General features: G+C 56.0%; 1 protein-coding gene across 2 annotated transcripts in view; it reads right to left on the bottom strand.

Moving 5' to 3' along the window:
• Positions 1-9,261, bottom strand: part of LOC115914764 (gamma-aminobutyric acid receptor subunit beta-4) — a 79,042-nt gene extending 69,781 nt beyond the window's left edge. The window contains exons 1-2 of one of the 2 annotated variants that reach the window (XM_030967505.1): positions 8,630-9,261; positions 3,905-3,993 (exon numbers count right to left, since the gene is read on the bottom strand). In XM_030967505.1, the coding sequence (XP_030823365.1) occupies positions 3,905-3,993; positions 8,630-8,709 (169 nt within the window). In that variant the 5' untranslated portion in view covers positions 8,710-9,261. The remainder of the gene's footprint in view (positions 1-3,904; positions 3,994-8,629) is intronic. The other variant, XM_030967504.1, reaches the window with a different exon arrangement.
• Positions 9,262-15,835: the final 6,574 nt, after the last annotated feature.

Raw genomic sequence — 15,835 nt, 5'->3', positions numbered from 1 at the left:
GAGCGAGAGGCTGATGCTTCTCAGCCACTCAGCTCGGCCCAGAGCTAACGAGGCATCTCAAAATTAAAAAGTGAACTGCAATCCCCAGCAGGCCTGTCCTCCTTTTGGCATTAGGCGGAGTTCTCTTTCTCTTTTTCCAAAAAATTAAAAAAAAACGAGGACTAGGGAGCCACGAGTTGTGTTTGGAGCTGTGGAAGCACCACATCCTGGGCAGGGTGGGGGTGCTGGGATGAGCCTGGGGCTCTCTTACAAAGATTGTGAGGTGCAAGAGCTGCCTCACCATGGCAGGTGGTACATGGGAACAGGTCCTTCCATGTGCCTTCACACCCAAAGCATCCCAGCTGCTCCTGCTCTACAGGCAGGAGTCAATGGAGGAGGCACCCCAGGATGTGGAGCTGGGAAACTGTCCCCAAGGTTGAGGGTGGGGACAGGGCAGGGTGACTGCCTCTGATGTGGGGACAGGACAGGAAAGAGGAAACAACTCTGCTGCAAGAGGAAAACACGGGGAAAGCAGCAGGAAAGAGCAGGGAAAGGAGGAAGGGAAGCCAACTGGTTCATCGTGTGTGTGGGTTGCATTCCTCCTGTGGGAGTCTGTCTGGGAAGGACCTGGCTGTGCCCACACCTCTGGGGAGCCCAGCACTGGCTGCTGTGACCTTCCTGCCCCTGGTGCCTCACCCTTGAGCCACAGCGAGCTGAAGGCTCTGGCTTTGGAGGCACAGCTCACCCTGGTTCATGGGCAGCTGAGTGGCAGCTGCTTTGCTGCACTCCTCTCCCCTTGGGCAGGCAGCTGCCTGTCCTGCCAGACCCCCGGTCACTCATGGCCAGCCCTGAGGCAGCTCCATGACATCCCCTTGGGGCACAGGGCTCCCAGCAGGACCTGCCACCCCCTGGCCATTCCCAGCTCACCCTCACTGGTGTTCCCAGGATGGGAGCACAGGGGTGGTGGGATCACCTCCCCCCACAGAGAGGGCTGACAGCCCCCCTGCCCAGCTGGGAGGCAGAGGAGGGGTGGCAGGACAGCCCAGGTGGAGCACAGGGCAGTCCTGGAGAACAATCCAGTCCTCAGGATGCTGGAACTGGAGCTCAGTCCCACACAGCCCTGGGGACAGCAGGGCTGCACACACACAGCCCCGGGGCTTTGCCCAAACTGTGCCTTTTCCACAGAATCACAGCACACCAGAGCAGGAGGGCACCCGCAAGGATCATCCAGTCCAAGCCCCGACCCTGTCCAGGACACCCCAACAACCCCATCCTGTGCCTGGGAGCATTGTACAAACACTCCTGGAGCTCTGGCAGCCCTGGGGACATGGCCATTCCCTGGAGAGCCTGCTCCACGTTCCAGTCACCTTCAGGGGAAAGAACCTTTTCCTGATATCCAACCTGAGCCTCCCCTGGCACAGCTTCATGCTGTTCCTGTGGGCCCTGTGGCTGTGCCAGCTGCACACCACTTACTGGGGAGATCTTCAGCCTCTCCACAGCAGGACTGGGAGCCACACAGGCTTAGACACCTCCTGGCATGATCCCAGTGGATTTCACCTAGAAATGGGTTTGATCCAAAAGCCCAGAGAGCTGGCGAGCTCTGGGTACAGCAGTGGTGCAAGGAAACTTCCACCCCTTTCCCTTGTAACACCAACAATCTCCAGCTTCCAGACCCTTGTGTCAGCCCAGCTGGAAATGCTGCAGGAATTTTGCCTGGATAAGCTTTTCCTAGGGTGGGAGCCAGAGATGCTGAGTGTTTGGGCATCCCTGCACCATGAGCACCAAGGTGCTCCCCACCAAGATCTCGCTCTCATTAGCAAAAGGAAGGACAAGAAAGGGTGAAGGGCAACAGTGAGGCAATTACAGGGAAGGGGGTTATGGTCATAATTCTATTTCTTTGCTTGAGTGAGGAGAAATGCAGCTTGCACTTCGGGAATTCAGAGCAAAATCCAATGAAATGCCAGGGCTGCCCAGCCCCATCCATCCTGCAGTGCCTGCCAAGCCCAGCCCCAGCACTGCACAGATCTGTAGGGTCAGCAGAGGAAGGGCTGGGCCCTGTCCTGGGTGCCCTGGGGGCTGGAATCAGGGAACAAAAGCTGCTGGCCCCAGCCAGGGCTCCCTGTGCTCCGTGGCTCTGCAGAGCCAGCTCTGCTCCTGCTGCACTGGATCCCAGTCCCTGCCGTGCCTGTGCACCCTGCTACTCTTCCAGTTTTATGTCATCTCCACGGCTCTCCCCCTCATAAAATGTGACTGCACCAATTTCTGTGGTCAGGCCTGGCCAGGTAATAGGGACATTTCGTGTTTGCTGGGCAGAGCCTTTAAATCAAAGCCAGCCTGTCCCATGCTCAGAGGAGAGAGGGAAGATTTGGAAGCCCTGTTTGCCTGCAGGATGCTGCACCCAGAGTGTCTCCCCACTGCCCTGGGTGACCTCCCAGGTGCCCCTGAGCACTATGGAGGAATGGGCATCATCTCCCCCACCCAGAGCTCTCCCTGAGGCCCGGGCCCAGCAGCACCTGGTGCTGCCTCCTGAAAGCTCCTGTTCCACCATGGGGTAGAACGAGGAGATGAGGGCAGTGGGGATGGGGTTTGTGGGGTGGAAGGGACTCTGCTGAAGGGTACAGGGCTGGCAGAGCATGGGGCAGGTCTGGGTGAGGTGCAGGGAAACCAGAGGCTTCAAGGAGAGACAGGTTTGGTCATGGGGAACAGCAAATTGGGGTGCCTTCAAACCCTGCTGAAAGCAGTGAGGGTATTCCTTCTCTCCCAGCTTCTAGGAACAATGGGTCAGCCCTGTTGCGAGAAAACTGCTCCCTTGAGTCACTAAATAATTGTCCCTGGCCTCTCTTCCCCCTGAGAGCACAGGCATGAGCCTGTTTCCCATCAGTCCCATGGAGAGGGACACCTGTATATGTCCTCCTGTGGGCTGAGCATCCCCCAGCCCTTCCCATCTCCTCATCAGGAGGAAATAGCATTGCCCAGAAAAGACTTCAACCAGCCAAGCTTGGCAGGCTGAGTCCAGAAGCCCTCAAATCCCCCTCCCTGTGCTTTTCCAGTGCCTGCTCCTCTCCAAGAAATGGACCTCAACTGGACCTGGGAACACAACAGTGCCCAAAGATTTTCCATATTTCATCTCCACCAGGCTACTGAGATTCTCCTGCTTGCTCACAGGACCCAAGGGAGGAAATGAAGATCCTTGACCCCAGGGAATATTTTATGCCTCACTGTTGCTGAGGGAGCAGCTTTGCAGGCCAACCAACAACCCCACCAGCAATCACCTCAACCCTCTGCAGGGAAAAGAGCCAAAATATCTGGCATGGGGAGCAGAAATGGAGAAGGGATGACTTGTTGTCTGTGATGGAGGAAAGCTTGGAGCAGAGGAAGAGCTGAGTGTCTCTGTTGTGGCAAAATATCCCCAGAAACATCACACCATGGACAGCGCAGCTGCCTGCAGAGATGGGGGATGCTGGAGGGAGAGCAGCCAGCGAGAGGAGAAGGGAAAGCAGGAGGGGTGACAGAAATGTGAGGGAGAAGGCTGTAAGGACATGAGGGAGAAGGCCGTAAGGACGTGAGGGAGAAGGCCGTAAGGACATGAGGGAGAAGGCCCTAAGGACGTGAGGGAGAAGGCCCTAAGGATGTGAGGGAGAAGGCTGTATGGACATGAGGGAGAAGGCTGTATGGACATGAGGGAGAAGGCCCTAAGGATGTGAGGGAGAAGGCTGTAAGGACGTGAGGGAGAAGGCCATAAGGACGTGAGGGAGAAGGCCATAAGGACATGAGGGAGAAGGCTGTAAGGACATGAGGGAGAAGGCCCTAAGGACGTGAGGGCTGGGGCTGGAGGTGTCTGAGGGGAACACTGCCCACTGTGTGTGAGCGACTGATGGACCAGCACAGACACAGCCCTTGTCCCCTGCCCCTGCCCCTGTCTCACCTCCGAAGTCAGGCCTGAGGCGGACGTCATAGCCCTTGAGCAGTTTGTCCACAATCTCTTTCACCACAGAAATATTTCCAGTGGAGGGGCTGAAAGACAAAAGAAGAGAGTTCTCGTCATCCCATGTGGCACCGGGGGTGCTGGCCAGCTCCCTCAGCATCCTTCACACCCCAGGGCACCTCAGCCACCAGCAGAGCCTCTCTGTGTTCCCTCTCACTCGTGTCTTCTGTCCTTGGCACAGCTCCCAGCCCCCTGCCTGCCCACGAGCCCCATAGAGCCCCTGAGCCATCCTGAGAGGAGCTCAGAAGTCTCAGCAGTGTTTTGGCTCCTGTTCTGCAGCTCACCCTGACTCCAGGGCACCCCCAGCTCTGTTTTTGCTGTCCCTCTGGTGTAGGCACCCCAGGGGTTGGGTACAGCAGTGGTACAAGGAAACTTCCACCCCTTTCCCTGACCTTGTAACACCAACAATCTCCAGCTTCCAGACCCTTGTGTCAGCCCAGCTGGAAATGCTGCAGGAATTTTGCCTGGATGAGCCTGTCCTGGGGTGGGAGTCAGGCATGCTGATAGTTTGGGCATCCCTGCACCCCTCAATGAGCACCCTGGCCACCGACCCACACACCTGGGGGCCTTCCCTGTCCCTGCCCACAGAGGGGTGCACAGACACAGAGGCAGAAATTGTCCTTTCTGTGCCCCAGGCTGTGCTTGGGGCAGCTGCAGCCCTCCCTTGCAGGTCTCACTCCCCCTCCTCAGCCCAGCTGGGCTCTTGCTCCAGGTCTTGCATCACCCAGCACAGACTTGGCACGTCCCAAGGTCCCCATCACACGGGTGGCACCCAGCAGGCACCCTGCCCTGTCACACACCCCAGTGTGACTTCCCCCTGCACCCAGGGCTTTCTTCAGGTTATTGAAGCAAACAAGGAAGATATTGAAGAAACCAAGGCTCCTTTTTCTCCTACGGCCTTGATATACGGCTGATCTTTGCCATGCAAAAATTCAGTTTCTGTCACTCAGCATCGCTGTGACTTCTTAGCAACGCAGATCAAGAGGCAGAGCCAGGGAAGGAGAGTCCATCTTCCCCTCTGTTTGCCAGAGCAGCAATCCTTTCCCTCCCAGCCCTTTAACCTGCACACAGAGAGGGCAGATGTCCTCCCTATCAGCCATCCAGCAAGAAAGGAGCTCCTTCTGAAGTCAGCCCAAGGGCCAAACCTAAACTGAAGGTGGGAAACCAGAAAGCAGGGGATGCTAAAAATACCGGACCTATTGAGTGCTGCGGGGTGTATCAGGTTTTGTGCCTGAATCCCCAGCCTCTGTGCCACCCTCGTCCCCTGCTTTGCATGAGAATAGAGACCCTGCCGGTGACAACTGCTGCTCTTTGCAGTCACCCACCACAACAGCATGTCTCCCTGTCAACACCGCCTCCCACATCCATCCCAGTCAACCTGGAAAGCTGCACTGCCTCTGCCTGCCAGCCCCGTGCCAGGGGCTGCCGCTGGCATGTCCCTGTGTCTGCACACACACACACAGACACACACAGACAGACAGACAGGCAGGCAGGCGTGCTCCCCTGGCTGCACGGAGCGGGTAGGGACTCCCTGCCTGTGCACACAGACACACAGACACACAGACACACAGACACAGGGCAGCACTGGGTGAGGCTGCAGAACAGGCTCAGAGGTGTGTGCATATGTGTGACCGCATCCCAGCCAGGGCCTGGGGTGCCTGGGGGTGACAACGGGGGCAGACCCTGTTCTGCTGGGCTGTGATGAGACACTGGGCTGTGGACATGACTTATGAGGAGCACAGAAGCAGGCATTTGTGGGTCTGGTGATCCAGACTCTCCCTAGGGCTCTGGGTGGAGGCATGTAGGACCACCTGGGAGCCTGGGCAGCTCTCAGGGCTCTCTGGAGGTGCAGGAATTTCTCAGCAGGACAGGGATGTGCAAATGTGAGGCAGCCCCCAGCTCTGGTGCATGCACAACCAACGAGCCCTCGTGCTGGCAGGGGAAGGGGTCTGAGCTCCCCTCCTGAGTGAGCTCCTGAGAGGGGTACAGCTCTTCCTTGCAGGGCTTTAATCACTGTGAAAAGGCCAGAGAGGTGTGCACAGGCAGGCACTTTCACAACGCTGTGCCCAGGCTTGCAAGGTCCACTTGCACCTGTGGATTTCTCTGCAGGTGTGTGAGGTTTTGCAGCATGCAAAGCACAGTCCTGTCACTGAGCACTGAGAGCGTGCAGCAGCACTTGTTCTTCTCCAGACAGCCGTTCCAGGGCACACAGACACACATATCCATAACATGGGCACTGTGCATTTCTCAAGGGGTTTGGACACTTCTGCCTGGCTTCCTACAGTGCATAAACTCAGGAATCAGTGTTTACCTCGTTAATATTAGAAGGGAAATTGAGGTAGAGACAGGAAACAGTGTGTCAGGGGCCCTGCAGAAAGGGGCAGAGTGGGAAGAGGGCCATGGGGTCTCTTTCCTCCTCACCAGCTACAAGGTGGCCTAGTGAGGGAATAAACCATCATGATTAAGGACAAGGTCTTTTGCCTCCCAGTGCTCCCTGTGATCCAAAAAGCCACATCCCTCCCACAGAGGAGGCAAGTCGTGCATTTGCCCAGCTGTGGGCGAGCAGCTGCATGCCAGTGCTATTCCTGGCGAATGTGGGTCTGCATCCGCTCGGGGAGCACGCAGAGCCAGCCTGTGATCTGAATTCCAGAGTGCTGTGCCCCTGATTCTGTGTCAGTGGCCATGTGCTCTGCACAGCCACGTACCCTTGCAGCCCAGCCTCTCCATACCAGCACCCCGTGCTGCTGCCTGGGGTGTGTAGGAGTAGCTGGAGGCTCGTGCACATGGAGAGTGTTTTGTCTCCAAGCTGTGCACAGGCACGCATGCAGGCTATGGGTAAAAATCAGTGCTGGACAGACAAACACACATGCAGGGACACACGTCTGAGTGAAGGGGCTTGCCGTGGGCACTGAATGTCACACATTTCTTGGCCAGTGCCTCCCGAGCTGCCTGTGTGTGCGTCCCCACACAGCAGGACCATGCATGAATGGTGTGGGCAAGGTGGGCACGCGCCTGTGCCTCTGCGTGTTTATGGCCACGGGAGCACAGCCCTGCAAGGACCTGTGTGTGTGTGTGGGTGTGTGTTTATAGCCATGGGAGCACAAATGTGGGCACACACAGCCCTGCAAGGACCTGTGCGTGTTTATAGCCATGGGAACACAAATGTGGGCACACATAGCCCCGCAAGGACCTGTGCGTGTTTGCGTGTTTATAGCAATGGGACACAAATCTGAGCACCTACAGCCCTGCAAGGCTGCAAGGACTCTGTGTGTCTGTGTGTCTGTGTGTGTCTGTGTGTCTGTGTGTGTTTATAATGACAGGAACACAAATCTGGGCACCCATAGCCCCAAAAGGACCTGTGTATGTGTGTGTTTATAACCATGGGAACACAAATCTGGGCATTCACAGCCCTGCAAGGACCTGTGCATGTTTATAACCACAGGAAACCAAATCTGGGCATCCACAGCCCTGCAAGGACCTGTGCATGTTTATAACCACAGGAACTTAAATGTGGGCACCCACATCCCTACAAGGACCTGTGTATGTTTATAGCCATGGGAACACAAATGTGGGCACCCACAGTTCTACAAGGACCTGTGCGTGTTTATAACCATGGGAGAACAAATCTGGGCACCCACGGCCCTGCAAAGATTGTGTGTATGTTTACAACCATGGGAGCACAAATCTGGGTACCACAACCCTACAAAGGCTGTGTGCGTGTTTATAACCATGGGAAGCCAAACGTGGGCACCCACAGCCCCGTAAGGACTGCGTGTGTGCGCCGGGAGCGCGCTGCTCCCCGTACACGGCTGAGCAGGGAGATGCCAGAGCTCCCCCCGGCAGGCGCAGGGACAAACGCACCTGCCCGCAGGTGTGCGGAGGGAGGGAGCCAGCGAGGGAGGGCGAGCAGCGGCAGCAGGCAGCGCTAGCCCCGTGCGTGAAAGCAGCGGATGAGCGAGCAAACAGGTGCGCTCCGCACACCTCGGCCAGGCTGGATGGGCTCCCGCACCTCCGGAGCGCCCGGGAGCAGCTGCAGCCGGAGCGGGCAGGGGAGCGGTGCCAGCTCTGCCGGTGCCACGCAGGGCAGGTGAAGCTGTGCCGTAGGTGTGAGTGACACACGGGCGGGCACGGCTGGCTGCGCACACGCAGGGCCGGATCCGGATGGATGGCACCCACAGAGGAGGTGTTGCATGCCATCAATCCCGCACGGCCGTGGGCATCGCCCCCGGAGCTCCGCAGAGCCGGGGCTGGGGCACGGCGCAGCTCGCACGGATGCGAGCGTGGCTGCGTGTGCGTGGCCAAGGCAGCCTGTGCCGGGCGCCTAGCGCAGCTCCGGGGCTCCGGCGGCTCCTGCGGGCACCATGTTCCCCAGCAAACCCCCTCGTTTGGCCATTTTTCCCCGGGCTGGGCAGGGGGACGCGCACACACGCTCTGCGAGGTGGGCTCCGTCCGCAGGGTCTGCTCCGCATCTCATGTACGAGCATCCCTCCTCCCCCCGGAACGGCACGGGCTGGGGAATCACAATAGCAGACGACAGGGGAAGAGATTTGGGGGAAGAACCCCCTCGTCTTCCCCACATCCAGCTCCATGGAGAAAAGCCCGACCGAGACAAACAAGCCCTGTGCCAGCCCCCCTGTCCCCGCAGCCTGGGATCGCAATCCTTACCTTTGCGCACAGCAGGCGAGACAAAGAGCTGCTAAAGCAGAGACAATTCCACTCAATCTGTCTGCCTGAAATGTCCACATTTCCACAAAGACGAAGGATGAAAAAAAAAATCTTTGGAGGGGAGGGGAAAGAAAGATGGATCTTCTGAAATCCCCCTCCAAAAAAAGGGGGGGAGGGAAAAAAGAAACCAACCCCCCCCCCAGTTAATGATTTCCTAGAGAAAAAGAATAATGACAAAAAACTAAAAAATGAGGGGGAAAAATACCCCCCCGCTCCTTCAGTGCCAGTCAAAGAATTCGTTTCTTCTTCCTTTCAGCATCCTCTCAACAAGAGACATCCTCTGGCAATGGAGAAAATCCCAAGAGAAAGAAAAATAAAATGCCCCAAAATGGGCTCAGCAAAATGTGAAATCGAATCTCACAGGTACGCGGCAGAAGAAGAAGAAGAAGGAAAAAAAATTTAAAAAAAAAAGGAAAAAGAAAAAAAGCCAACTCAGTGTCCCCTGAGCACTCCACTTGGATTATTTTTCCTCCTGCTCTTTTGCCATCCGGTTCTGCAGATGTTGCATGGCTCCTGCTAGCCACCTTCAGAGAGGAGGAGGAGGAGAAAGAGCGTGTGTGTGTGTGTGTGTGTGTGTGTGTGTAGAGAGAGAGAGAGAGAGGGAGGACGTGTGAGTTTTCGAGCAATATGATTTTATTCTGGATTTTACCTATTTGCTCCCCCTTGCCTCTTTATTTTCCGAGGGGGGAAGGGGAAGCCACCCAGCCCCACTGTGCTGTTATTTTATTTTAGGGAAATCTCAGGCTCGTCACTTGGGAGGTTTGGGGCTTTTGTGAAAAGGCTAAAAAGAAAAAAAAAAATTAAAAAGGAACAGCAAATGCAGCCCGGTGAATAAAAAAAAATACATATATGCATGTGTAGAAAATAGATAAATCCCTGTCTGCAGGGAGGGCTGGATGTCTCCCTAGTGCTGTTGCCGCAGCTCCTGTGGAGTTTTGCTGCTCATTGCAAAGTCACAAGAGGAGGGGAGGAGAGAGGGAGTTTGTGGTTGGGGAGGGGGACTCTCTGGACAAATTGGGATCCTGACGTCATGGCTGACAGCATTAACCCCTGCTGGCTTGCAGAGGGGATGGATGAGCATTTTTGCTGAGGTGGATTTTTGGGGTTTTTTGCCCGGGGAGGTGGGTGCAGGGAAGATGATGGGAAAGGTGATGGCATTTTGGCAAGAGGGGGGCTGTGCCTGGGCAAGAGTAGCTCAGCTGTGAGCGCTGATGGGTGCTGTGGCTGCCTGAAACAGTCATCAGCACAGGCTGAGCTTCCTCCTGCAGCCACAGAGATGGAAAATAAGGTGATTTACTCAGAATGGCTCCTTGCCACAGAGCCCAGTGGCCTGGTGGCCTCCTCCAGGGGCACTGGGGGAGATCTGGAGGCTCTGCTGGGGCTGGAGACTCCCCCAGGCTGGGGAAGCCCAGCTCAGGAGGGAAGCTCAGCTCTCCCTGAAGGATGCTGTTATGCATACAATGGAGTTTGTGGGAAAAGGGAGCCTGAACTTCCAGAAATGCTGCTGGGGATCAGCTCCTGGTGCTGGGGCTTTGCCTGCTGGAATGGTAACCATGGAATGGTAACCATTGAAATCACCATGGCCTCCTGTGCACCAGCCTCTGATCTTTGTCTTAAAAAATAACATAATGAAGGAACTCTCCATCAGGCATGCAGTAATGTACTACCATGAAGGGTTTGTTTTTTTTCCCTAGGAAAAGAAGAGATCCAGCAACACTTTGAATGCAGAGCAGAAGCCATGGCTCAAGGAGGAAACATCTGAGCTCTCACCAGCCTGGAATGGGATCTCCTCTGCACCTGCCTGGCAGCTCAGAGCAGCGCTTCTGAACAGGTATGTCCTGGTTGGCACCTGTGGGTAGTGGTCTCCAAAGCCCTCTGGGACAAGGGGCAGAGCAGGTGTGCCACTGCAGCTGGGCAGGACCAGCTCCAAAATGCTTCTGAAGGGGCACAAGGCAATGTCCAGTGGCCACTGGGCAGCTGCTCTGTCCTGCCCTTCCCTGCAGGGAGATCTGGCCAGCAGAAGCAGGGAGATCATCCTGCCCCTGTCCCTGGTACTGGTGAGGGCACACCCTGAGTGCTGTGCCCAGCTCTGGCCCCTCAGCTTGGGAAGGACCTTGGGACACTGAGCACATCCAGAGGGGACAACGAGGCTGGAGAGGGGCTGGGAACACAAACCCTGAGAGGAACCCCTGAGGGAGCTGGGGCTGCTCAGCCTGGAGAAAAGGAGACCCAGGGCTGCCCCCATCACTCTGCCCAGCTCCTGAAAGGTGCCTGTGCTCACCTGGGGCTGGGCTCTTTCTGCAGCAGCACTGACACAACCAGAGCACACAGCCTCAAGCTGCACCAGGGGAAATACAGGGTGGATATCAGGAAAAGGTTCTTACAGAAAGGGTGATAAAGTTCTGGAATGGCTGCCCAGGGAGGTGGTGGAGTCACCATCCCTGGGTGTGTTTAACAAAGCCTGGATGTGGCACTGGGTGCCAGGGTTTAGTTGAGGTGTTGGGGCTGGGCTGGACTTGATGATCATGAAGGTCTCTTCCAACCTGGTGGTTCTGTGAATTCTGTGTGAATCTGGGAGCACCCTTTTCTCAGGGGTTCCTAATGCTCCTTTCCCTCATGCTTGGCTTGGCTCTACATGGTTTCCTCATCAGAGACAGGCCACAGATCCTGTGCTCCCAATCTCCTTCTCTCAAAAAGCCTGGTGGGGAGTGATCTTTGGAGGAGCCAGAGTGGGCTGTGGCCATGCAGAGCCACCAAACCAGGGAACACTGAGTGCTGTGCTGAGCTGGCCTGGTGTCCCTGGGGGCACTGAACCTGTGGGGCTTGTGGGGAAAAGGAAGGCTGGGAAAGGTTTAACACCTACAGCGAGCTGGGCTAGAATGGCAGGGAGGAGATCTCACTTACTGCTGAGGCTGGTGGAAAAGGTTCTCTGCTTGGTTTAGTGCCCAGACCATCCCTGCTTGTCCAGACTTAGCAAATTAAGCTCAGAGCAGTGATCTCCACTGCCTTCCCAAAGCCCAAAGCCCGAAGTAGGTAAGTGGCACTTGTCACCTGCCAGTGAATGTGCCTGCCCCTGTGGAGCCAGGGCCATGCTGCCCATGGCTTTCACTGCTGGCCACTCCCTGTGGCCTCCACAGTGAGTCCAGGGCGCAGGGACTCCCCAGAACACCCAGCTGGTGATATTTCACTGTGTGGTAGCCAGAGCACGCCTGTGTGCCTGGGCTCCCAGTGCTGGCCCTGCACTGTGCCTTCAGGGTGCCCCTGGGCTCCCACATGCCCGGTGTCACAAGCAACTCATGCTTTGTCACCACCCCCAGGAGCTTGTGGCTCCCTAATTCCAGTGGCTGAGGGGTCCATGGCCAAAGCTATAGGGTTTCTCCACAGCTCTGTTGAAGAAGAAGAGCCAGCCCAGCAGATCTGGCCCTGCAGGGTGTCCCCACATGCCCAGGATGAGCTGCCTGGTGCCATCAGGTGCTGGCTGCTGTACAGGTACAGCATTTACCTCCTCTGCTGCTGCCAGCACACGGAGCTCCTGACAGCAGCGACTTTCTGAAGCATTTATTCTGATTTAAGCTGCTGGGCACCAGGGAGGAGCTCTTGGGGAGATGAGAAGCATTTGCCCCCAGCACCAGTGCCCCCATTAAGCCTTTCCTGGTCCCTTCGTGTTCTGTCCCCTTTGCTCTGCTCCCTCCCACCAGCCATAATTGCAAGTTACTGGCAGGAAAGGTAAGTGAAAAGCAAATGTCAGAGGCACACATGAAGAGGAAAAATTATGTTCACAAATGGTGACATTTGTGCTTGCGAGCTCTCCCAGTCGGGAGCAGAAACCGTGTCCCATGAATTATCTGACCACTCAACCCCAACAGGAAACTTTGGGAAGCCCTTCTTGGCAGGGAATGCATCCAAAGGAGCTGCTGAGTGCTGCTGAACACCCTACCTGGAGCCATGTTCTGGGATAAAGGAGTGCTCTGGAGTTAGTGCCCATCTCTGCTGGCTCTCATGAAGGAGAGGAGATGATGCAGATGTGCCCGTGCTCACTGAGGGGTTTGCTCCTTGCCCTCCAGAAGATGGGCCCCTCCCAGAGCCCCAAACTCTGTGTCTCCCTGCCCTGCTGGGGGCTGCCTGCTCTCCAGGGAGGGCCCAGTGATGGGTTTTTCTGAAGTTCACATCCTGACCCTGCCAATGTCCCTGAGAGTCTGCTGGGGATGCCAGCTGTGGCTGTAACCACCCTGCAGAAGCCATGGGCGTCATGTTTGTGGCCATTTTCTGCCCTCCACTATCAAATCACTCATTTTCACTCCTCTCTTACTTGCTGCTCTGCTGAAATATCCACACCCTGGCCTCCCTTTTTCTCCAGTGGCCACTGCCAACTCCCCAAGTGCTGCTTTTCCCAAGGGCTTGCCATCAAGGTGAAAAATCTCCCTCATCCCCACTCCCAGCCAGCTGGAGAGCTGGCTCTTCTGCCCAGCCAACAATTCCCAGAAGAAGATGGTTGTTCTTCTAAAGCAGAACAAGGACAAGGGCTGAGAAAGCAAAAGAATTTTTATAAAACCAGAAATTGAAGGGAAGTCCTGCAGAAAAGGAGAAGAAGGTCTTACAGCTGGCATTTCTGTGCAGAAGGTAGAAAACAACCTGAAAGTAAGTGAAGTGCACATCATGAGGTGGAAATAGAGACAAGCAGAGGCAAAGGGGAGTTTTCCCATCCTGTCTAGAACACATCCTCTGTCTCTGCAGCTGCATCCAGGACTGAGCTCACCAAGCCAAAGAGCCTTTGCAATTCCAGTTCCAGATTCCTGCAGGAAAGATTTCCCTCAAGCTATTCTGCAGGACAAAGGCTCCATCATCCCCCCCAGTGCCGTCTAAACACCCTCAGGTGCTGGCAAGGAAAGACCACAAGTCACAGCCCCCTTGGACTGGTGGGGCTGACTTGGTGACAGCTGCTTGGGCAGCTGTGGCTCCTGCTTTAGTGACTCTGCATCCTCTGATTCACAGGCTCCTCATGTCTAGCCCTGGCTGATTTCCTCTTTGCATTTCCATGATGGTGCTCAGGAGGAGCACTGGCATTTCTGATCCTGTTGGGACTGGCAGTGAAGGGCACAAGGCAAGGAAAAGGCCCTTCAGCCCCTGCAGAGAGTTAAGGAGTGCCCAAAAATGCCTCCCTGCTCACTATTGTCAGTGATGGAATCACTGAGGCTCATGTCCCCCATTGGTCCTTCCCATTTCAGAGGGTGTCCCACTTCTCACTCCTAGGGATGCTCCTGCCCACCTGTGCCAGCAGAGGAGTCTCCTTCTGAGTCAAAGCTCTTGGTTTGAGTCATGGAGCCACAACAAAAACATCTAGAAGCAGCAGCAGAAAGGATGGCAAGGATCTAAGCAGAAAATTACTCTGCTGACCACCACATGGAGGTGTGGATGGTTTCATCTCCTTTTTCTCCCTCTGGCCCCGCAGCTCTCCTGTTCTAGGGCTCAGCACGCAGGAGGAAGGGGAGCAGGGGAGCCCAGCTGCTGGTCCCTGCTGGCTGCAGGGACAAAGTGTTCCCAGAGCAGGTGTCACCTGCCTCGGCCCAAAGCCGTGCAGCACCCAGCACCTGCGCTGAGGGGACACAGCAGAGGTGACAGGAGAGGCTCCCTGGGGACACTGCACTCCACACAGCCTCAGGGGGTCAGGCCCAGCTCTCCTAGAGTCCTCTCCTGTGTTTATCCCGTGGCAAAGCTCGTGGTGTGTCCTCCCCAGGCAGTGCCCCTTCCTCCAGGCCATGGCTGAATTAACTTGAGCAGGACTGGGCCCAGTAGTGTCCCCTGGGCAGCAGCACCAGTCACAGGCCTCCAGCTGGACCCTGGGCCACCATCAGAACCCCCCCAGCCACTTCTCAACCCTCTGTCCAACCTCAACCTGTCAGCCTCCCACCCTCCCTGTGAGGATGTTATGGGACAGTGCCAGGGCAGACAGGAACCACTGCTCTCCCTCACCTACCCAGGCAGCCATTCCATCCCCAAAGCCTATCAGAGTGCCTGAGCATGATTTCCCCTTGCTGAACCCATGCTGACTGCTCCTGGTGACCTCCTCCTCCTGCCCATGCATGGAGATGACATTCAGGATGAGCTGTTCCTTAACCTTTCCAGGGATGGAGCTGGGGCTGGCTGGCCTGCAGCTCCCTGGGCCCTCCTTCGTGCCCTTTCTGAGCACTGGAGTGACTTGGCTCTCCTCCAGGCCTCAAGCAGCTCTCCCGTTCCCCATGACCTGTACTGTGATGAGATTATGGCTCTGTGACCACACAGAGATCTCTAAATCTTCTTGTTTATGCCCCATGCCATGTGCATTGCTGCACAGGCATTTCAGAGAGCTAATGGAGCCTGAAAGTTCCCAACAAAGGGTGCAAGAGGATCCCCAGAGCTGTCAGTCTGCACCTTTCCAGAGTCACACCATGCCAGGGAGCTGCTCTGCTCAGTTCCTTCCCTGGAGCAGATCAGAACCCCCTTAACCATGTTCTGGTCTCCACTGGTACTGCCCCATTCCCAGCTGGGAGGTTTCTGACCTGCCAAATTTGGTCTCTCTCAGACACCTAAGCCAGCTAGGAGGCTTTTTTGTGGGATGGAAGAGCTGGACACTGTGATGGAAGAAGAACTGGACGCACTTTCTGTGATGGAAGCACTGGACACTCTGTGATGGAAGCTGGACACTGTGATGGAAGAATTGGGCACTCTTTCTGTGATGGAAGCTGGACACTCTGTGATGGAAGAACTGGACATTCTTTCTGTGATGGAAGAACTGGACACTGTGATGGAATCTGGACACTCTTTCTGTGATGGAAGAACTCTGTGATGGAAGAACTGGACATTTTCTGTGATGGAAGCTGGACACTGTGATGGAAGAGCTGGACATTCTCTCTGTGATGGAAGCTGGACACTCTTTCTGTGATGGAAGCTGGACCCTCCCAAGTCCAGCTGTTAGTGTGGAAATGCAGGAGGACACAGGCAAAATGTGCTTTTTGAAGGCACATCCTGCTTTGGGAGAGGTGTGCTTCCTTCCCCTAGCACTCCTTCTGCCTGGGACAGGGCACTTGCAGCACATTTCCCCTGGGAACACAATGTGTTTCATGTGGGATTAACCCCTGTGTGCTTTTCCGTGGTGCTTCACCCCTGCAG

The sequence above is a fragment of the Camarhynchus parvulus genome, chromosome 4A (assembly GCF_901933205.1).
Source record: "Camarhynchus parvulus chromosome 4A, STF_HiC, whole genome shotgun sequence".
NCBI classification, from domain to species: domain Eukaryota; kingdom Metazoa; phylum Chordata; class Aves; order Passeriformes; family Thraupidae; genus Camarhynchus; species Camarhynchus parvulus.
This window is presented reverse-complemented; position numbering and strand designations above follow the sequence as displayed.